Source organism: Chiloscyllium plagiosum, unplaced genomic scaffold, assembly GCF_037043375.1.
Source record: "Chiloscyllium plagiosum isolate Xiang-an unplaced genomic scaffold, Cpla_swu_hap1 HiC_scaffold_44, whole genome shotgun sequence".
Classification (NCBI taxonomy): Eukaryota; Metazoa; Chordata; class Chondrichthyes; order Orectolobiformes; family Hemiscylliidae; genus Chiloscyllium; species Chiloscyllium plagiosum.
The window spans coordinates 39,985,657-40,008,068 of NW_028270182.1; the positions used below are offsets into that span (position 1 = coordinate 39,985,657).

The 22,412-nt window shown below is 43.7% G+C and overlaps 1 protein-coding gene across 1 annotated transcript in view; it reads right to left on the minus strand.

The window, feature by feature from the left end:
• LOC148137383 (putative G protein-coupled receptor 139) overlaps positions 1 to 22,412 on the minus strand; it is a 136,041-nt gene that overhangs the window by 113,496 nt on the left and 133 nt on the right. The window contains exons 2-3 of the mRNA XM_087982997.1: positions 20,711 to 20,838; positions 10,546 to 10,590 (exon numbers count right to left, since the gene is read on the minus strand). Coding sequence (XP_087839123.1) covers positions 10,546 to 10,590; positions 20,711 to 20,838 — 173 coding nt within the window. The remainder of the gene's footprint in view (positions 1 to 10,545; positions 10,591 to 20,710; positions 20,839 to 22,412) is intronic.

Here is a 22,412-nt window from a genome sequence, read left to right on the forward strand (position 1 = left end):
GAATCTTATGGCATTTCAAGTGCACAGCCGTGTGTTTTCTAATGGCTGTGAAGTTACCATGACAACTCCTCTCTCAGGAAGTGCATTCCAGACCCCAACACCCTCTGGGTGAAAAACAATCCTCAATTCCTCTCCAAACCTTAAACCCTTCACTATAAAATGTGCTCCATTGTTTTTGGCCCTTTGACGAGAAGGAACAGCTGCTGTCTATCCGTCCTGTCCATGTCCCTCGTAATGCTATCCTTCTGAATATCGGCCCACTCAGCCTTCTCTCCTCCAAACTAGACAACCGAGCTTATCCAACTTCTCTCCACAGCTGATATGCTCCATCCCAGGGAACATGCCGGTGAATCTCCTCTGAGCCCCCTCCACGAAAATCACATCCTTCCTGGAATAAACTACAATCAGTATTCCATCTTGGCCAAACCTAAGTTCCGCCTAGCTCTTATAATCTATGCCTTGATGAATAAAGGTTATATCTACGGTCCCTATGCTTTCTGAAATTGTGCATCAACCTGTTTAGTCATATTCAAGGGTGTGTGAAGACGCACCCTCTGAGCTTCCTCGTGTGCTGCCTTTCATTGAGTATTCCCCTGTTCAGTTCCTTCTTCCAAAGTGTATCACCACATATTTATCAGGGTTACATTTCATCTGCCATTGACCTGCCCACCAGACCATACCATCTGTATCTTCCTGTAACATAGGGCCTTCCTCCTCACTACCAACCACCCGGACAATCTTTGTATCAAACACTAACTTAGTTGTCACACTCCCGCCAACTTCGTCTATATTCACAGCTGCACCATTTATGAATACCACAAATAATAAGGTTAAAGACGACACAATACCAGATTATTGTCCAACAGGTTTATTCGGAGGCACTGGCTTCGAAGCCCTGCTTCTTCATCAGGTGGTTGTACGCTTTGAAAGCTTGTGCCTCTGAATAAACCTGCTGGACTATAACCTGGTGTTATGTGATTTTTATATTTGTCCGCCACAGTCCAACACCAACACGTCCGAATCACAAATAATAAGGGACACAGCACTGATCCCTGTGATACACCATTGGGCACCTGTCTCCAGTCACACGAACAGCCTTTAAACACTACCCTCTGTCTCCTAACACTAAATTGATTTGGATGCAACTTGGCAAATCACGAATGACTCCCACCTGTTCCCTTGTTATTCTTCTCCAGTTGACACACTTGCAGAATATCTGGGGACTCTTCCTAATCTTGCCCTACCAGCAGGTTTCTATGCCCCTGTTTTAGGCAGATCACACCGAGTGAAGAATTTCCTCATTATTGTGGTCTTAAATGGTCTGTCACTTAACCTGCAGTTATTTGCCTTGAATGTGGATTTGTCAGCCAGGGAAACGTTTTGTGTATTTCCAAGCTGTCATATGTTTTGTGAATTTCCTAAATTTCATTGTGACCCTCATCTCATTCTTTGAAACTCTAGAGAACACAGGCCGAGTTTCCTCATCAGGCAATCTCGCCATCTGAGGGATTAATCTGGACAATGTCCATTGCACTTTTTTTTTAGTCAGTATATTCTTTCTCAGATTGGCTCAGCAACATTGTACACAATGGATGCAGGTTGCTCGCGGAGCTGGAGGGTTCATTTCCAGATGTTTCGATATCTTACTAGGTAACATCTTCAGTGGACCTCATGCGAAACAATGCTGAAAATTCCTGCTTTCTATTTATCTGTTTGGCTTTCTTTTGGTTGCTGATGTCGTTTCCTGTGGTGATGCTATTTCCTGCGGTGAAGTCACTTCCTGTTCCTTCTCTCAGAGGGTGGTTGATGGGGTCTAAAATCTAATAGCACATCGAGTTAGATATCTATCAGAAATACATACCGATTTTCTGCATTGTTGCTGTTAATTCCTAAATATCCAATATCAAATGCTGTATAATAGATTCCAACAGTTTCCATGCAGATGTCAAGTTACTTGATCGGCATTTCTCCAAAGTATGTCTTCTTCCCTTTATAGATGCTTGGATTCCTTCCATTAATCTATAGTGCTTGGACCACGTTTGCTAACTTTCATTTATCCACAATGGCTTCTAGCCTTTTCAGAATGCACAGGAAAATAAAACACAGTCATCGACAGTGCAATTAATACTTCTTTTGCCGATTTATGCCTGACATTTTAATATGAAGTACATCAGGTTTATCCGACTTAGCCATGCTCAATCCAGTTACATTCTCAAATACTTCCTTGCCACTGATATAAATTGACTTTTTGTCTTTAGTTGTACAAGCCCTACAGTATCACTTGGTATTACTGGGTGATTTTGTGGATCTACCTCCATGACGACAGATGCAAATGAACTGGTTATTTTATTTGCCATTTCCCTGTTATTCACAATAAACTCTCCTCTCCCGATTACAAATTTCCATATTAGACCCTACTTTTATTTTGTTTCATTTGAAATACGGATTGCAGATTTATGCAGTGTTCTTATTCCTGTTTGTTATCATTCATGTTCTTCTTTTGATTTCCTTATCAGTTTCATGGCCCTTGTGTCTGGATTGTGAATTTCTGAGAATTCTCAGGTTTCCACAATGACTGAAATTCTTCTGAAGCAACTTCCTATGATTAATACATTTTCTAATTTGATATGTTAAACATCTTTGTGTCACTTTCCCTTTCTTTGGTGTTTATACCTAAAATAAATAGACGTATTTTTCAGACTTTGCAGTATTTCTATAACTCTCCTGGTCGTGACCAGATGTATTCAGAAACACTGCAGGAGGACAGAGAAGGAATTTCGGGAGCCCTGACTGATATATTTGCATCATCGCTGGCCAACGGATGAGGTCCCAGAGGACTGGAAGGTGGCGAATGTTGTGCCCTTACTCACGAAGGGCTACAAATAAAAACCTGGGAGCTATAGACCACTAAACCAAAAATCTGTATTAGGTACCTTACCTGAAAAGGTTCTGAGAGATAAGATATACATGCACTTGGAAAGACAGGGTGTGATTAGGAGCAAGATTAGTGATGATCTGAAGAAATGCTCATCAGTACAGGACAAGCGTCAATAACATTCCCCGCTCTGTCAGGATAAGGGTCACCATATTCTATCTGCTCCTTCACACTCCCCGTATATCTGTTATGGCACTGCCCCCGAACAAGGCTCGCGCGCTGTCTGCAAATAAGGCTCAGGCACTTCCAAACTCATTATTGAATTCAGCAACTTTGTTCCTCACTTTCTCTGTCACCTGCGCAATACCCCCCATACTAATAATACTAAATGGATTTACAACAGTCAGCTGACTTATTCCGGACACTACACCATTACCCCCCAGACCCACCTCCACCAGCACTAACAGCATGGTCACCCATTCCCACTCTCCCTCTCTCCCTTTCTCCTGTTCCAGGAGAAAATGCCTGGAATGGGACAGAAAGGGCCAAGCGGATAGTGGAGTGCCTGAGATCTGTTCCCTCACACCCCCTTCGCCCACCATCTGGGGAGGAGCCTGGCATTAGCCGGACAGGAACAAGATGGCTCATGTGGAGATTCTGAAACATCCACTTCCCATCAACCGAGTAAAGAGCAAATTTCAGTTCTCACTTTAAACCCACTGTCAGTTCCAACGTCAGTCCTTTCACTCCGAAACAAAAACAGATACCTCACTGCACAGAGATGCAGACACAGATATGCACAGATGCATTGGTAAACACCCCAACATGCTAAAATGCACAACACATATAAGGAGATCGGCATATGTACATATTTCAACAGAGAGATATATTCAGTTGCACACAAATAGACACAAACACAGATAGAAACACAGAGGCTGATGCACAGACACACAGATGAAGGCACCAAATACACAGATAACAAGCACATGGACACCTACACACATATGGACATGCACACATACATATACGTACACGCAGAGACACAAGCACTAATCTCATTAAGACACAAGTCGGTACGTTTTTGGTTTATAAAGGGATCAAGGATTCCAGGGAGAAGGCAGGAGAATGAGGTTGAGGTACATACAAGAAATTATTGAATGGCATATCAGACTCGATGGGCCAAATGGCCTAATTCTGCTCCTTTTTTCCTGCTCATGTGGTGTTATGCTATCAGGTACTCACTTTCTGAGACAGCAGCAGAGGTTGGGTTTGATACATATTTGACTGGAAAGAGTCAGTGGGAATGTGGGACAGGTTTGGAGGGCAGAATGGTTTATGATTATGAAAAGAGGTGGTGATTTGATGTGAGGTTAACGTAGTTTTAAAGTAATGGGTCCCACAATGAAATAAGAATGTCCCATTCTCTTTAGTGCTGTGCTATCTGTGGTATTCTCATCCTCAGGGAATAGGGAAGACTTTCTTATTGAGGATTTTCTAGGCTGAGCTCGACTGATCTTTGTGGACAGGAGAATAAATGTTTATCGGGACCATACAGGAGAAGGATGATCAGACACAATTGGATCAGCCATGAGCATTCTGAAAGGTGCCGCCGAATGGCCAAGTACTGCCCCTACCACATGTGTTGTTCCCTCAATCCACCACTCGAGGCTGTTACAGAGATGTACTCCTGTCCCTACCTGTGGTGTTGTTCCCTCAATCCGTCCCACGGTGCTGTTACAGTGATATACTTCTGCCACTACCCCATGCGTTGTTCCCTCAATCTACCCTCGATACTTGTACAGAAATATACTGGTGCCCCTACCTCATGTGTTGTTCCCTCTATCCACCCTTGATGCTGTTGTAAAGATGTATTGCTGCCCCTACCCATGTGTTGTTCCCTCAATCCACCCTTCGATGCTGTTCCAGGAAAGGGGACCACCCCATTTAGTCAGACAGGATGGTTACAATGAGACAGGAGGAGACCATTTTGCCCCTCTAAGGGATTACACAGGAATATACAATGAAGTAATTTAGCTCGTTGAATACATTACACAGCCCAGGCCGAGGCATTCAACCCGCCTGAACGGCTACACAGTAACAGAGAATCTGTTGCTAACAGGTAATAGAGAGTAAGAGAGAAATGTTTACTTTCAGCCTACAAAGCTCTATCTGATAGAGTGCCTCAGAGATCACTGTTGTGTCATCAACGTCCAATAATCTGTATCAAAGATCTGGAGGAAGGGGAGGGAATAGCTTGCAGCTCAATTAGCTCGTACACCAAGATGGTCATTGATTGTGTCATCAAATGGAGGTAGTCTGCAATATGATTATAGACAGGGAAGATTAGTGCGCAAACCTTCAGTAGAAATAACATAAGGTAAGAAGTGTACTTTGTCATGAAGGATAAAATAATGGTAATCAATTTAAATGGAGACAGATTGCTGAACTCTGCGATACAGGCGGTTTCCATGTTCCTGGGACATGAATCATGTGAAGTCAGTCTGCAGGTGCAGCATGTAATTTGGTAGGTAAGTGGAATGATGCTGTTTTTGATAAAAGGTATCAGGTTTAATCGCAGGAATGTTTTACTGCATCTGTCCAGGGCATTGCTGAGACCACACCTCATGCACTGTGTGCAGTTTTGATCCTCTAACAATAAAATAAAAGGATATAACTGTTTTCGAAAATTTCAAAGAGGTTTCCCATTACTCATTCCTGGAATGCTTGCCTTTGGTTATTGGGGATAATCAATTTCGATCTTAGCCTAGAAATAGTATTGAATCACCCATGACTTTCAGAAAAGTGCATCCGCTGGATGCATATTATCCCTTGTCAGGGAGACTAAAGCTAGAGAATAAATTTGAAGGAAAAGATGCATTGATATTAACACATATACTATGGAGACACCTACCAATATTTACAAATTACACAGACACATGTAAGCATGTCATCAAATTATAAAGTGGTGACATTTTTTGAGATTGAATGGAATTGTGTACAACAACAGCAATGATGCCACGGCATATAATCCATAATCAGATTTTCCAGAGAATGTTCCTGGAGAGCACACATAGTCCAATTTGGTGTTCAGTTGACATCATTTTATGTTCCAACACAGAGAGGGAGAAACTTGTTCCCTGCCTGAGAAGCAGCAGCCAATTGATCCCTCTCTCTTACTTTGTTCTACCAGATATCTGAGTGTCAGTTCATAAAATCCTGCGTTATCTGTACCACTTGTGAAGGATTCCTGGTGAGGATTCATTGGAATCTCTCCACTGCCTGAATTCAGCCAAATCCAACTGTTCCACAAAGAAATCCCACTATCAGCAGTTTATTTGAACAGAATAACTTCCATAGCAGAATAACATTTGGGGAACTCTGTCATTTTACCATTTGATATGAGTTCAACTTTCTGTGTCTCACATTTTTTCTAGAAAATGACCTCCTCTGAGACCGATATCATTGGCCACATCACTAAACTGGTTGCATTTAAAATTGGTGTAACCAGTGGGGAGTGGGACTGGAAAAGGAAACAGTGACTCTCCAACATTGGCTGGAACACAAAGGAGAACATTTGAAAGGGCTGTCCAAGTGGAAATTCCCTCCCCAGACGTTTGTGGTGCCTGGATGTTTGCATGTGTTCAAAGTTGTATTTGGTGACATTTGAAAGACAAGTGACTGTCAGAAAATGGTGTACGGACAGAAAAATGTGGGGTGACCACAGTCACATGACCCATAATTTTTTTGCATGGTGGAGCGGTAACAAAGTGTCTAATGACCCACTCCTGCTGCTCAGTCCTATGTTCCTATGATCCATTCAACCACTCACAGCTCCTGCAAGAAGCAGTTGGAGGCCACTTGCTCCAAATGCCTGGTCCACAGTAACACAGCATCTCATTCAGTCCCTCAAGACTTCACACACACACGGCTTGGTGTGGTTTGGAAATGCTATTTGGAAATCCAGGCAGGGTTCGAAAGACGCCTCTGGTCTCTTTGCAGACTGTCTCCTCACTGTAACTTGTGCATTATTTGTTGGTCATATTATAGACCCAGACTCACTGTGAATACAACCCACATACCTCACTCAGAGATGACTCACAAAATACTTTGCTCTGACTGATTGCAACGTTCAATAACAGAACGTTCAGGAAAATTACAATCATTAACTTTGTATTTACAGAGTATGAGGACATAAGGAACCGGATCAGGTAATTCGGCTGATCCACTATTGATATTAACTCTTCTTTAATGCCCCAGTTTTTCACACCCCTAAGCTGTCTGGCAGGTCAAAAATCCATCTATCTCCTTAAATACTTTCAGTGATGTAGCTCCCATAACTCTCCAGCCCAGATAATTCCTGACAGTGATTATCCTCTGTGAGAGGAAATCACTCCCTACACAAACATCGTCACCTAATTAATATGAACAAGATGTGAACAGAGGGGCTCAGCAAAGAGTGAATGGTTTTGATATCAAGGCAGTATTTGACTGAGGATGGCATCAGGACCACCCACTTATTTGAGCTGAATGGGAATCAAGTGTAACTTCCCAGTCGTCTGGGTCTTTCAGAGCACAAAGAAAAATGTTTGTGGTCGGTGGTCAACAATCCTATCAGCCCCGGGATATCTCTGCAGGAGATCCTTAGGTTAGCCTCCTCAGCACAAACATCTTGATCTGCTCCAGTAATGTCTTTCCCCATCATAAGATCTGAAGGAGGGATGATGACTGAAGATCACACAATAGTCAGAACATTTTGTCCCCCCTCAGCTCCTGAGCTATTCTGTGTCCATGTGCAGCAAGACCCGGACAGCATTCCGGTTTGTGCTGTTAAAGTGTCGGTAACATTCATGTAACAGCGCTGCCAGACACTGCACATTTCCACAGTTGAAAGAGGAGCTCATTCAGCATTTCAAGCTGGTTACACACTAATTTGTGGAAGTCATTGAGCCCTGGAATCTACTGAAAATGAAAAGGGACAGCCCATTCAATCATTCTGCCTGTTCCTCAGGATGGGAAGGGGTCTGGTCAGTACATTGAGATGTTAAACAGGAACAGGCAGAGCCCAATCAGACCCATAAATATGTTCCATGAGATCAGGAGGAGGCTATTCAGCCTCATGGACAGTTATACAGGAGCAGGATGGCGTCATTGATATTCCAACAAACAAACCAATGAAACCAAGACTGCAATGATAGAGGAATCCATGATGTTAATCACGGTTCCAGTGTTTATAGAACGAGTGCTACTTTAACATGGTTTGCTGGCAGTGAGGAGGGAACCCAAATATTTTGTGTCAAGTCTCAAGGAGGCATCTTCCATCTCCGAGAAGACACATCCATGTTCTCCATGTAGGTCAGAAGCTGCTGAGAAGAATTAACTCTTTTATAATGAAGGTATTGTGGCTGCTGTCAGGATTATGGATAGCATGACGTTCATTGCAGGATCACGCACCAATTGAACTGTAGAGTTTATTCAAAAGCCTGAACCTCTCTCTCTCTCTTTCCCTCTCTGTCTCAATCGAAATAGGGAGCGGGGGTGATTGAGTGGAACGTTCTCTGATGCTCTTAAAATATCGAGAATCATGTGACCCGAGTGAAAAAAATGCCATGGAATTTATCACCATATAAGTGCCTGTTTAGAACATCATTCGTTATTGTCCATCCCCCTTTAGGTTCAATGCAATCTCGTCTTATTCTCTCTCTGAGTTTCACTCACTGCTCATGTTGTCATCATCCCAGAGATTAGTCTGATGAGACTTGAGAGAAAGTCTATCCACAGTACGCCAAATACTGCCTCAACAACATTCTCAGGGATGAGTGCAATAATCCTTTTCTCTCACTTAGACATCACCGTTTCTTTCCGTGTTATAAAACGCCATTATTTCTCTATGCACTGCAACTGACATGGAATGTATAAGTTCCTTACATCTGTACGTCAGCATCAATAAAGCCAGCACCAGAGTTGCCTATGGAGACGTGCATCACACTCGGGGAGAATTTCAATGAGATCGAATACACCTAAAGGATCTAATGATCACCTACCTGAATAGAAATGGGCTGTAGAAATACGGGAAACAGGCAGAGGAAAGGAGCTATCTTTACTTTTGTTCTTCTCTAACAGGAGGTATGCAGCCCTCGTCAGGGCAGCATGTTACGCCAATTTTAAACTGAGTTGCAGTTTTAGTTGTTCCACCCGACAGTGAAGAGTAAAACACATTGCTGGGGGTGTGTAGTGTTACAACACCGGATAAATGTTCCTGCTTAATTAAAACCAGCAACAGAGAAAAGATTTATCCAATGCAGTAATGTGTGATAATTCTAGAATCTAAAGACTATTTAAAGTAGAAATTAACAACTTTATTTCTTAAAGTATTACAGAGAATAATAATCGAACGAATATTTACCGACGTCTTCCTCTAACCTACCTTTGACCTTTCCCCCTCCACAATACGAGTCCGATAACACTCCTAATTAAGATTTACAAAATAAAACTTCTTATCTCAAAACCAGGAAGCTTTCGGTTCTTCTCCATAGTCCTGTCTTCTTTTCTTCTGGGGGATTCTGCTTCACTAGTTACTAATCAATGAATATACTTTTAAAGGAGCTATTTTTCAGGCAGTCTTTGTATGCTGGCAGCTTGGCAGCTCTGCTCTCAACTGTTCAATTTTCCACGGCCTTGTACCTCCAAACTATTGGATTGCGTCATTGGCTTTCAAGATTAACAATATATTACATTCAAACTTGATTGGAGGTGGGTCATTTGGGGCATAATTTAAACTGTTTGGCTGAATTTGTTTTTGTCTCAAGACAATGAGCTAAGCGAGTTGTTCGACAAAATGTTAAATTATATATATTTTCCAGAAGACTTAGTGCTGTCAGGTAGTTTAAAGGTGCAGTACACCCACATGTTCGTCACTGAAGTCACACGGAAACCTGACTAGGGAAGGGTGACACGTTGACTTACCTAAAGGACTTCAGGCAAGCATGAGGGCTTTTATAACAAATGATAATGGTTGCTTTTAAATTCCACCACTTTCCTTCATGAGATATCAACAGACTATTATTCTGTGGCTCTAGATTATGAGTCAATGACTTGACTATCATAAACTGTCTTCCTGTCCGTGCAGGGAACACGTCAAACATCCTCAAGAGCAATTATTTAGTGACGGACATGTGATTATAAGGCACTTGAAACTATTGCATCCAGATTGAACAAAGGCAAAAATCATGGTTCATTCAGAAGTTACACTGAGAATGCAGACGAGACTGAGATATCATGATGGTGGTTTTGGACAGGACTGGTGAGTGGGGAGGACATGGAGATGTAAATCCGTGAAGGACAAAATGGATTATGGAGTTTGAGAACATTCTGTGTCCTTCTCGCATATCAGTGAGTAATTTATAAATAGTAGTTTGACAGTTATAATTTAAAAGGAAATGATTTTTTGATTGGAACTAATGACATTGACTTGCATTTTCCAAAATTTATATATCATGAGCAGAAATTGAGTTCAACCCAGTTTAGTAGGCAAATATAATGAATTACCAGGAACACCAACTATCGAAAGGATGGGGTAGTAAACTCCTTGAATAATCCAAAGGATATCCTGGATCCGTGATGCTAATGATATCCAAGGCCGAAAAAGTAAAGACCAGAGGATAAACTCCTGCCCATTGTTGGAATATTCCAGTCTAATGTTCTCAGATTCTGATCCACTGTTGGAACATTCCAGTCTAATGTTCTCAGATTCTGATCTCTCCTCCCGCTCTCTCTCTCTCTCTCTCTCTCTCTCTCTCTCTCTCGAGCTGCTGGTCCCTGTTAGTGCTGTCAGTGATGCTCCTCCTCACACTATGTGATAGCACATTGAACAGAGCCCATTTATATTTCAACCTTGGAAACTCTCCACTGCCATAATTAGGATCCACTGATATTGATATTAATCACAGTCACTGAACAAACATCTCCAGTTAACCCCTTTGAATCCAATAATGATTTTATTAAAATTCAAAATAACTTCTAAAGTTTACACATTTGGCATGGGAGATGTGTGGGGGTGAACAGGAAGAAATATTTGAGATGGTAGATTGATTGAATGTATTCATTCAATCTGCCTTAGATATGGCAGTAATGTCAAAGGATTGTCAGAACCTAAACAACGTTCTCGGCTTATAAATCGAAACATATAATCTGTAACTACTAATCAGTGATTATAATGTCAGTAAAATATGTAGAGAACTTTCCTAGTCCATAATCTGACAGAAAATTGCTTATGACAACATGAGTGATAACAGACAAATGGCATGGATATGTTAACAGAGAATATGATGTGACATACAATTCAGATGGTTATTCAAGGATCAGAGAGGGCAGGTCAGGGTCATGCTGTTAATGTTATCGATGTCAATCAACTGTATTGAAGTAAATGTCACTGGATTTTAATTGCAGTGTGATTATGATATCGGAGCATTACTACTGAGAGTGGAGGGAGGGAACATGATATTTCCCATCCATCAGTATTGGAATTTTATTCTTCATAAATCATATAAAGATCAAATTCAAGGATACATCTCCAATGGGGAACGAGGAGAGCCAATATTAACCATACAACCAGAAGACATTGGAACAGAAATTTGGCCATTAGGCCCATTGAGCCTGCTCCGCCATTCCATGATGGCTGTTATGCTTCTCAACCCCATTCTCACACTTTCTACCTGTAACCCTTGATCCCCTTTACAGTCAAGAACCCATCCGTCTCACTCCTTTTCCTCCGCTACATCGATGACTGTATCGACGCTGCCTCGTGCTCGCACGAGGAGGTTGAACAGTTCATCCACTTTTCCAACGCCTTCCACCCCGACCTCAAATTCATCTGGACCGTCTCAGACTCCTCCCTCCCCTTCCTAGACCTTTCCATTTCTATCTCTGGTGACCGAATCGAAGCAGACATTTACTATAAAGCGACCGACTCCAACAGCTACCTAGACTACACCTCATCCCTACCTGCCCCCTGAAAAAACGCTATCCCATATTCCCAATTCCTTCGTCTCCGCCGCATCTGCTCCCAGGAGGACCAGTTCCAAAAACGTACAACACAGATGGCCTCCTTCTTAAAGGACCGCAATTTCCCACCAGACGTAGTCGACGATGCCCTCCACCGCATCTCTTCCACTTCCCGCTCCTCCACCCTTGAGCCCCGCCCCTCCAACCGCCACCAAGACAGAACCCCACTGGTCCTCACCTACCACCCCACCAAACTCCATGTACACCGTATCATCCGCTGTCATTTCCGCTACCTCCAAACGGACACCACCAGGCATATATTTCCCTCTCCTCCCCTATCAGTGTTCCGAAAAGACCACTCCCTCCGTGACTCCCTCGTCAGGTCCACACCCCCCACCAGGTGCCACTCAGGTGGATAGACCTTGTAAGAAGGCCTATGGTGTATTAGCATTCATTAGTAGAGGGATTGAATTCAAGACTCGTGAAGTGATGTTACAGCTGTACAGGACTTTGGTTGGGCCACATTTGGAGTACTGTGTGCAGTTCTGGTCGCCAAACTTTAGGAAAGATGTGGAAGCTTTGGAGAGGGTGCAGAGAAGATTTACCAGGATATTGCCTGGAATGGAGAATAGGTCGCACGAGGATAGGTTGAGAGTGCTAGGCCTTATCTCATTGGAACGGAGAAGGATGAGGGGTGACTTGATGAGGTTTATAAGATGTTCAGGGGAATAGATAGAGTAGACAATCATAAACGTTTTCCCCGGGTACAACAGAGTGTTGCAAGGGGACATAAAATTAAGGTGAAGAGTGGAAGGTATAGGAGAGATGTTACGGGTAGGTTCTTTACCCAGAGAGTGGTGGTGGCATGGAATGCACTGCCTGTGGGAGTGGTAGAGTCAGAATCATTGGCGAACTTTAAGTGGCAATTGGATAGGTACATGGCTGGGTGCTTAAGCTAGGACAAATGTTCGGCACAAAATCGTGGGCCGAAGGGCCTGTTCTGTGCTGTATTGTTCTATGTTCTAGGTTCTATGTTCTATGTTAACCCAACCTCCATTCCCGGCACCTTCCCCTGCATCCGCAAGAAATGCAAAACTTGCGCCCACACACTCCCACCCCCCCTCACTTCACTCCAAGGCCCCACGGGACACTTCCATATCCGCCACAAATTAACATGCACCTCCAAACACATCATCTATTAAATCCGCTGCACCCAATGTGGTCTCCTCTATATTGGGGAGACAGGCCGCCTACTTGCAGAACGTTTCAGAGAACACCTCTGGGACATCCGGACCAACCAACCCAACCACCTCGTAGCCCAACACTTTAACTGCCCCTCCCACTCCACTAAGGACATGCAGGTCCTTGGATACTTTCATCGCCAGACCATGGCAACACGACGGATGGAGGAAGAGCGCCTCATCTTCTGCCTGGGAACCCTCCAACCACAGGGAAGAACTCAGATTTCTCCAGTTTCTTCATTTCCCCTCCCCCCACCTTGTCTCAGTCAAATCCCTCGAACTCAGCACCGACTTCCTAACCTGCAATCTTCTTCCAAATCTCTCCGCCCCCACCCCACTCCGGCTTATCACCCTCACCTTGACCTCCCTCCACCTATCGCATTTCCAACGCCCCTCCCCCAAGTCCCTCCTCCCTACCTTTTATCTTAGCCTGCTGGACACACTTTCCTCATTGCTCAAGAAGGGCTTATGCCCGAAACGTCGGTTCTCCTGTTCCTTGGATGCTGCCTGACCTGCTGCGCTTTTCCAGCAACGCATTTTCAGCTCTGATCACCAGCATCTGCAGCCCTCACTTTCTCCACTCCAAAATATACTCAATGAGCTGGACTCGACAGCCCTCTGTAGCAGTGAATTCCATAGATTCACGGCTGTCTGGCTGAAGAGGTTCCTCCTTATCTTTGTTCGAAAAGATCTTCTCTTTTCACTGTCCCCTCGGGTACTAGTCTCTCTCCTACATTGGATACATCTTCCCAAAATCTCCTCTCTCCCAGGTCATTTAGTATTTTGTAAGTTTCAATTAGACCTCCTAACATCCTTCTGAATTCTACCAAATGCAGACCCAGAGCCCTCAAATATTTTTTATATGTTAAGCTTTTATTTCCTGGCACCATTCTCGTGAATCTCTTTGGAAAACGCTCCAGGACCAGTACATCCTTCCTGAGATTTGGGACGCAAAACTGCGCACAATAATCCAAATGTGGCACGGCCAAAGCCTTGTAGAGTCTTAGAAGTACATCCCTGCTTGTATATTTAAGCCTTCTTGAAATAAATACCAGCATTGTATTTGCCTGTCTAACTACTGACAAACTGCAAGTTTACTTTTCAATACTCCTGGACTAAACTCCCTCGTCTTTTTGCCCATCAGACTTCTGAATTTGCTCGCTATTTCGAAAATAGTCCATGCCTCTATTCGTCCTGGCAAAATGCTTTCCCACACTTTCCCACATTGTACTGCCGCTTCTTTGCTCACTCTCCAAACCTGTGAAAGTCCTTCAGCAGGTGAATGTGAGGACCGCAGATGCTGGAGATCAGAGTCAAAAAGTGTGGTCATAGAAAAGCACAGTCTGTCAGGCAGCATCCTAGGAGCAGGAGATTCGACATTTCAGGCATAAAGCCTTCATCAGTAATGTGGGGTGGGCGGAAGGGGGCAGAGAGATAAATGGGGGGGGTGCTGATGCTGGGAGGAAGGTAGCATGGAAGGCGACAGCTAGATGAAGGTGGGTGATGATAGTGATAGGTCAGAGTGGAAGATGGATTTGATACTTGGGAAGGCAGATGGACAGGTAGAACAGTTCAACAGGGCGGTGTTGAGTTGGAGGGTTAGATCTGGGATAAGGTGGAGGGAGGGGAGATAAGGAAACTGGTGAAATTGTCCTTGATACCGTGTGTTTGGAGGGTCCCAAGGCAGAAGATGATGCATTCTTCCTCTAGAAGTCAGGTGGCTAGAATTTGGCAGTGGAGGAGGCCAAAAGCTTGCAGGGCTTTGGCGGAATGGGAGGGGGAGTTGAAGTATTCGGCCACAGGGAAGTGGGGTTGTTGGGTTTATGTGTCCAAGAGTGTTCCCTGAACCGTTCTGTAAGTTGACATCCTGTCTCGACAATGTATAGGAGACAGGAGCAATGGACTGTCTAGAAGAGGTGTTTGAATTCACAGGATGTTCTCTGCCTGATGTGGTAGGATCCTTTGGGGCCTTGGGTGGAGGTGAGGAGGGAGGTGTTGGCACAGGCTTCATATCTCTTGCAGTGACAAGGGATGGTGTTGGGAGTGGAAGGTGGCTTGGTGGGGGCGTGTGGAGATAACGAGGGAGTTGTGAGAGAATGATCTCATCAGTATGATGTTAGGGGTGGGGAGCGAAGTATATCTCTGGTGTTGGGGTCTGACTGTTGGTGGCAGAAATGGCGGAGGATGATGCGTTGTATCCTGAGGTTGGTGGGATGGAAGGCGAACACCAGAGAGGTTCTAATTTGTTGTCGTTGGAAGGGTGGGGTGCAAGGGCGGAGGTGTGGGAAGTTGAGGAGATGCACAAGAGCACCTCCTGCAGCCGAACCACCTCTTCAATGCTACCTGTCCCTCTATCTATCTTTGCACTGTTTGAAAGCTAAGCCAGAATGCCCTCAGTTCCTTCATATAGATAATGAATGCACAAAGTTATGGTCCCAACACTGAGTTTTGTGGAACACCACTTGTCACTGGCTGCCATCCTGAGAAAAACACTTTTATCTCCACTCTATGCTTTCTCTCAGGCAGCCAAACTTCTATCCATGCTAGCACCTTGCCTCTAATACCATGGGCCCATACCTTTCTCAATAACCTCATGCATGGCACTTTGTCAAAGGATTCTTGAGTGCAGAAGGATAACATCTATTGGTTCTCCTTGATCTAATCTGCTTATTACTCCCTCACTGTTTTCTAGCCGGTTTGGCAGGACTGATCTCCCCTTGATGAAACCATGCTGACTCTGTCCTATTTTACCAAACACCTCCAAGTATCAGAAATCCCATCCTTCACGATGGATTCCAGGATGTTACCTACAACCAAGGGTAGGCTAATCAGTCTGCAGTTTTCCATCTTCTACCTAACTCCCTTATTAAATGTGGTGTCATGTTAGCAATTATACAGCCACTTTGCCGTTTCCTGATTTTAGTCATTCCTGAAAGATTACCACTTCCGCTTGCAGTAACTCTTCAGTTATCTCCCTTACAAGGCTGGGGTGTAGTCCAACTGGTCCAGGTGAGCTATCCACATTCAGGCCATTCCGTTTTCTAACATACTCTTCTTGGCGATGACCACCATATTCAGGACTGCCGTCTCACTCTCTTCAATTCTTGAGAAATTACTCGTGTCTTCCACTGAGAAGGCTGATGCAAAGTTCTCAGCCATTTCTTTGTTTCCCACTACTGTCTCACCAGCATCATTTTCCAGTGGTCCATATTCACTTCTACCTCTCTTTTGCACTTTATATATCTAAAGAAACTCTTAAAGTTTCCTTTATTTTACTGGTTAGCTTACCCCCATATTTAATCTTCTCCCACCTTATTTATTTTTCCTTGCCTTCTGTTGGCCCCATTCTCCAGTTTCCCTTTGCTCTTCACATTGCTTGCGCTTTTACTTATATGAAATCCCCGACTTCCCTCGTCAGCCCTGGTTGCCTCATTATCCCTGTACCATGCCTTTATTGCTCAGCATGTATCTCTGCAGTGTCTCCTGAATTAATCTTGGAATTTCCTGCCATTACTGTTCCCCTGTCATTCCTGCTAGACCCCTGTCCCGGTCAATTCTACCCAGCTTCTCCTTTGTGCCTCTCCAGTTGCCTTTATTCAGCTGAAATACTGTTAACTTTGATTCTACTTTCTCTTTCTCAAATTACAGAATAAATTCAACCATGTTCTAATCACTGCTTCTGAAGTTTTCTTTCACCTTAAGTTCCCTTATCTAGCCTGCGTCATTAAATCCAGTGTCATCTGTTCCTGAGTGGGCTCCCCCACATGATGCTCCAAAAAGCCATCCCATAGACATTCCTCAAATTCCTTTTCTTGCGATCCACTCCGAAAATGGGTTCCCATTCCACTTGCATATTTAAATCCCCCTATGATCACTGTAACATTTTCTTTCCTACAGATCTTTTCTATCTCCTGGAGTATCTTGTACCCCAGCTCCTGACTACTCTTTGGAGGCCTGTGCAAATCTGCAACTGTGATTGTCTTATCTTTGTGATTCCTCAATTCTACCCAAGCAGATTCTACACCATCTGACTTTACTTCCTTTCTTACTATTGATTTAATTTCATTTATTAACAATGTAAACCCACTCCCTCTGCTAACTGTCTTTTTGATAGGATATATGTCCTTGAATATCCTGATCCCCTTGCAACTACTTCTCTGTGATGCCCATCACGTCATACCTATCAATTTCAATCTGTGCCACAAGTTCATTTACTCTATTCCTTATATTGCGTGCATTCAGGTATAACCCCTTCAATCTTGTATTAACGGTTGCTCATCTCATTTTCATTTGTTTATCCAGTGTGCTTGAAGTCTGATTGCTTACACTTTCCATACACTCTGTCTTATTTGCGTCTGTGCTGGAGATTTTAATAAACTCTCCTGAGCTCTGTACATTTACCTCCTCTTTTCTAATTTAACCCCATAACGGACCCCCCCCCCCCCCCCCCGCCTCCGCCACCCTGCCAACACACACACACTCCTAATCAGTTTCGACCTCTGTCGACAGCCTTAGTTAGGATTCGATCGGACTGTGGTCCCAACACAAAATAAAGGTACAAAAAACAAACTTTTCTGTCCATACCAAAACATGAAAACCACAAAGATGCAAGTTTGTTAAAATACACCTACGATGTGGAGTTATATGAATTGAAATGTGAATTTAGAAACCATGGACGAGGTTTTCAACCTTTATCAGTCATTATTTGACCCACAGCTGAGATGCTGATCTCCCCCCTGTCAGTGGTCCCCCTCACTGAGAATCTCTCGCCCTGTCTCTCACAACGTGTCCAGAGGGACTACAAGTTCCTATTGGCTCAGAATATTTAAATTAATTCACCTTCTCCCTGGAACTAATCTATTGTTCATTTGGATACTGTTCAGCGTCAGCAACCCGTTTCTGTGAAATTATTGGAGATAAGTGATCTGGGATGACAGCATAGTGCTCACAGGTTACGGCACCAGACAAAGGGCTTGCAGTCTGTGGGAGTTTCTAAATGAAATTTCTGTGTATTTCTCCTCATGCTGTCTTCTGATATAACTTCAGACTCGTCTGACACCTCTTGCTCTCACTCACTCTGTGGCTCAGTTTTCTCTCCATTCGTTTTATCTCTCTTCACTTCCTTTTTTCTCTGTTAATTTTTCTCTCTCTCACGCAGACACGCACAGACACACACATTCGGTTCTCTCTGTTGACAAATTGTGCTGTTGGAGAGCTCGTCGGTGTCCAATGGGCTAAATGGCCTCCTTCAGTGCTCTATCAATTCTGAAGTTCTCTGACCCACAATAAAGACTTCAGGTGCCTGGAGAGACAAGCTGATCCTGCGAAGGACACAGTGCAGAATCATCCTTTATCTCTTCCTGTTGTCTTATATGCAGCGGCCTTGAAATATCAGTTTAAAAAAAAAGATAGAAATTCGAGCAGTTGGGAGAACGTTCACCAGATGATTTTGCTGTCAGGATTTAACAAGCAGTTCCCACATACAAAATTGGATTTGCCTGATAGCAGCTCCTCCCAATTGACACGTCCTAGCTCTGCCTGATACTGACGTAATTTGTCTTCCGCCAATTCAGTAGATTCCCACAAGGTCCTGACATATCCGTGTTCATAGCTATCTTAAATCTGAAGGAACTGTGACCACTGTTTTTAAAATTATGTCCCACTGAAAGGTCAGTCACCTGGCCAGGCTCATTAGCCAATACGAGGTCCAGAATGGTTCTTCCTCTCGTTGGACTATCCATAAACTGCTGCAGTTAACAAATTCTACCCCGTCTAAGCCCTTTGCTCTCATGGACTTCCAGTCATTATTGGGGATATTAAAGACACTCACTATGACCACTCTTTTTTTTAAATACACCTTTCCTTAATCGACATACATATCTGTTCCTCAATCCCTCCGTGGCTGTTGAAGAGATTATAGTAACGCAGTGCTTGCATCCATCTTATTTTTGAGCTTGACCCATATTGCTGCACTGGATGGTCCCTCCTCTATGTCCTGTTCACGTGCAGATGTAGCATTCTCCCTGATCAGTAAAATAACTCGTCCACATCTTTTAGCTTCTTCTCTATCTCGCCTAAACCAATTAAACCCTGGATACTTTGAACTGCCAGTCCTTTCCCTCTCTCAACCAAGTCTCTGTAAAGCCGCAACATCATCGACCCATGTATGGATTCAGGCTCCCAGTTCATCGTCCTTACCCATATTCTTGCATTGAAATAAATACACTTTAGCCAAACTCCATCAGATCCTGACCTGATATTTGGTTTGAGTTTCCCTGAGGTACATTCTCCTCGTCTATTCTCTGGTAACAGGAGATTACAAAGGACTGTCAGTAAAGCGGAAAATATTGTAAACAGACAATTTCAGTTTCCTCCCTTGTCCCTTTAATCTGAACATTGCATCCCACACTGTCCAATTCCAATCAACTGCTGGGTAATTATTTTGCTTCAAACAATCGTCTCCAGCCTCTCGCTGCACATTCTTCAACTCGCTCTGGACCCATTGGATTGACAGTTTTCTGATCCCTCTCTCAACCAAATCTCTAATATTTGTATCATAGTTATATATACTTAACTGTCTTGCCTGTCACACTGCTCACATTAAAATCAGCATACATCAGACTGCCAGTCCCATTGTGTTCACTCCCCTCTGCCAGTTTGTTGCCGGTCTTAGTTGTACTGGGATTAGTCTCCAACTGCTCTTCAGTCACTGTGCTTGTGGACGTACTGCTCTGGCTCCACCCTCCCTCCCCCACCGCCACATTAGTTTTATCCCTCTTGAGTGACAATAGCAAACCTGCCTGCCAGGAGATTGCTGCCAGTTCACGTCCATCCCGTCCTTCTTGTGTATTTCATACTGACCCAGGATTCCCAATGACCCACATATCTGAGATTGCTGCCAGTTCAGCTGCATCCCGTACTTCTTGTGTTTATCCTACCGACCCGGGAATCGCAATGATCCATATATTGGAAGTGCTGCCTATCATACCAGTTCTTTGGCCATGTTTTTTTTTAACTATATTGCCTTCCTATTCCTAACCTCACTGGCACGTGGCATAATCTAGTCTCCCCAACATTCAAATATGCTTTCAGAACAACTCCAGCAAGACCTTTACTTTAAAATGGATAGAATTGACAATAAAAACTTAAGTGTGATCTCATTAACTAGGAAAGTGGAGCCCAACGAATCAGTCGCAATGACCATAGGATCTGATATCTGTCACCTCCACCAAACCTATGTGACAAAATATACTTATGGAGCATCTATTTGTACATGGACGAGGATAAACAGAAATTAGTCCAAAAGACCTGAAAATGTCACAACAGATGGGTGCCAGTCAGCCTGTTTACTCTGCTTTGCTGTTCAATTGGATTTTAGCTATTCTGTTCCTTTTAATAGCTGGGTCTTTACCCCGGATCCCCAGCGCGTCAGAAAGTGCCCAGTGTCTTTGTGCGCTCACTGCGTAGGGAGCATCCAGTGCCAGGCAATGGGGTGTGGGGAATCCCGGTGTGTCTCGATGAAAGGTTGCATGCAGTGACGGACGGACTCAGGGATTGAGAGAGACAGAGTAGGTAATCAGGGACATGCACTCACATAAGTAGCTGGGCAAGATTCCCAAGCACTCAGGAAGCCTGAGGACCAGAGCTACTTTTACAATAAACCCGTCATTTTGCAGCAATTCTCCATCAAACACAAGCAAATATACTGTAGATGGCAGAAACCTGAAACAAACACAGAAACATGCTGTGGAGAGAGAAAAGAGGAAATTCTCCAAATGCAGAGATGGCAAAATCTCCAGAAAGACAGGGTCCAGAGATTGGAATTGAACCCGAGTCCCTGGCACTGTGAGGCAGCAGTGTTTTGTCACCACGCTATCTAATGATGGACAACAGGATTAGGACAGTTGCATGAGTATATTTTCGACAGTGAGTTAACAGGAATGCTCTCACGCAGCCTGTCTAAGATTGGGAAGCCTTTATACAGCAGCAGAGGACAATTCAAGAAGCAATAAAATGATGAACACGACACATGTAAGCTCGCTTGCTTTAGAAAAAGAGATTGCAGGAGTTTTTTAAAGATATATAAAAGGGGAGAGTGAACATTGGACAACCAGAAATTGAGGCTGGCTGCAGAGAATTTGAAAACAAAGAATTGGAGAATGACCTAAATAGGTACTTTCCGTCAACCCTCACAATGGTAGATACTATGAACATTCCAGAACTTCAAGTGAGTCAAGGGTGAGGAATGGATGTAGTGATCAGTGCTGAGGAGAAGGTACTAGGGAAGCTGCAATGTTTGAAAATGGATAAATCACACAGACTGGAAGGATAACAACCAATGTTCTGAAGTAATTAGCGGAGGAGATTGTGAAAACATTGGTCGCGACTGTTCAGGAATAACTATCATCAAACAAAGTCCCAGAGACCTGGAAAATGGACAATTTAAAATCTCTGTGTAAGAAGGAAGAAAGGCAAAATACAGGAAATCATAGGGCAGTAGAGCCTGGCATCGGCCGTTATTAGGGATTTAGAGTGCACTGCTTGCAATGAGATTGCAGAGTACCTGGAGGTGCATGGTAAAATAGGGCCGAGTCAGCATGGCTTCATCAAGGAATGGTCCCACTGACAAGTCTGTCAGAATTCTTTCAGAAGATAATGAGCAGATTTGACAAAGGGAAGGTGTGATCTGATTTGCAAATAGGGAGTGTGTTAAATTTGAATCTGTGTTAAATTGAATCATGTTAATTTATTGGTTGTAACTTGCATAAGCAGATGTACAAAAACAACTAAAAATTATAAAGGAACAATTCAATAGTAGTTAAATAAAGTAAGGATGGAGGGTCGGGTGATGTGTTGTTTCTACATGATGTGGGAGTGGTGAAGCCCACTGTGGTTCCCAGTGACCATGTCTGGAATAAATGTTGCATGCTAGAAGAACTCTGTCTCAGAGTCGATTAACTGGAGTTTGAGTTTCAAACATTGCGAGGCATCAGGGAGAGGGAGAGTTCCCTGGATGCTGTAATTCAAGAGACAGTTACAATCTTTAGATCCACTGACTCAAAGTCAGCCAGTGGTTAGAAAGCGGAGGGTTTGGCTATGAGTGAGGCAGGTAGAGGGATTCAGGAGGTAGAGTTGCAGGAGCCTCAGCACCTGTCCATGTCTAACAGGTTCGAGAATCTTATTCCCTGTGTGGATGAGAATGGAGACTGCAGGAAGGGTGAGCTGATTGCCCTCAGCACCGAGTTAAGGGAAACCTTCAAGCGGGACAAGAGAAGAGAAATATTATGGTAATTGGG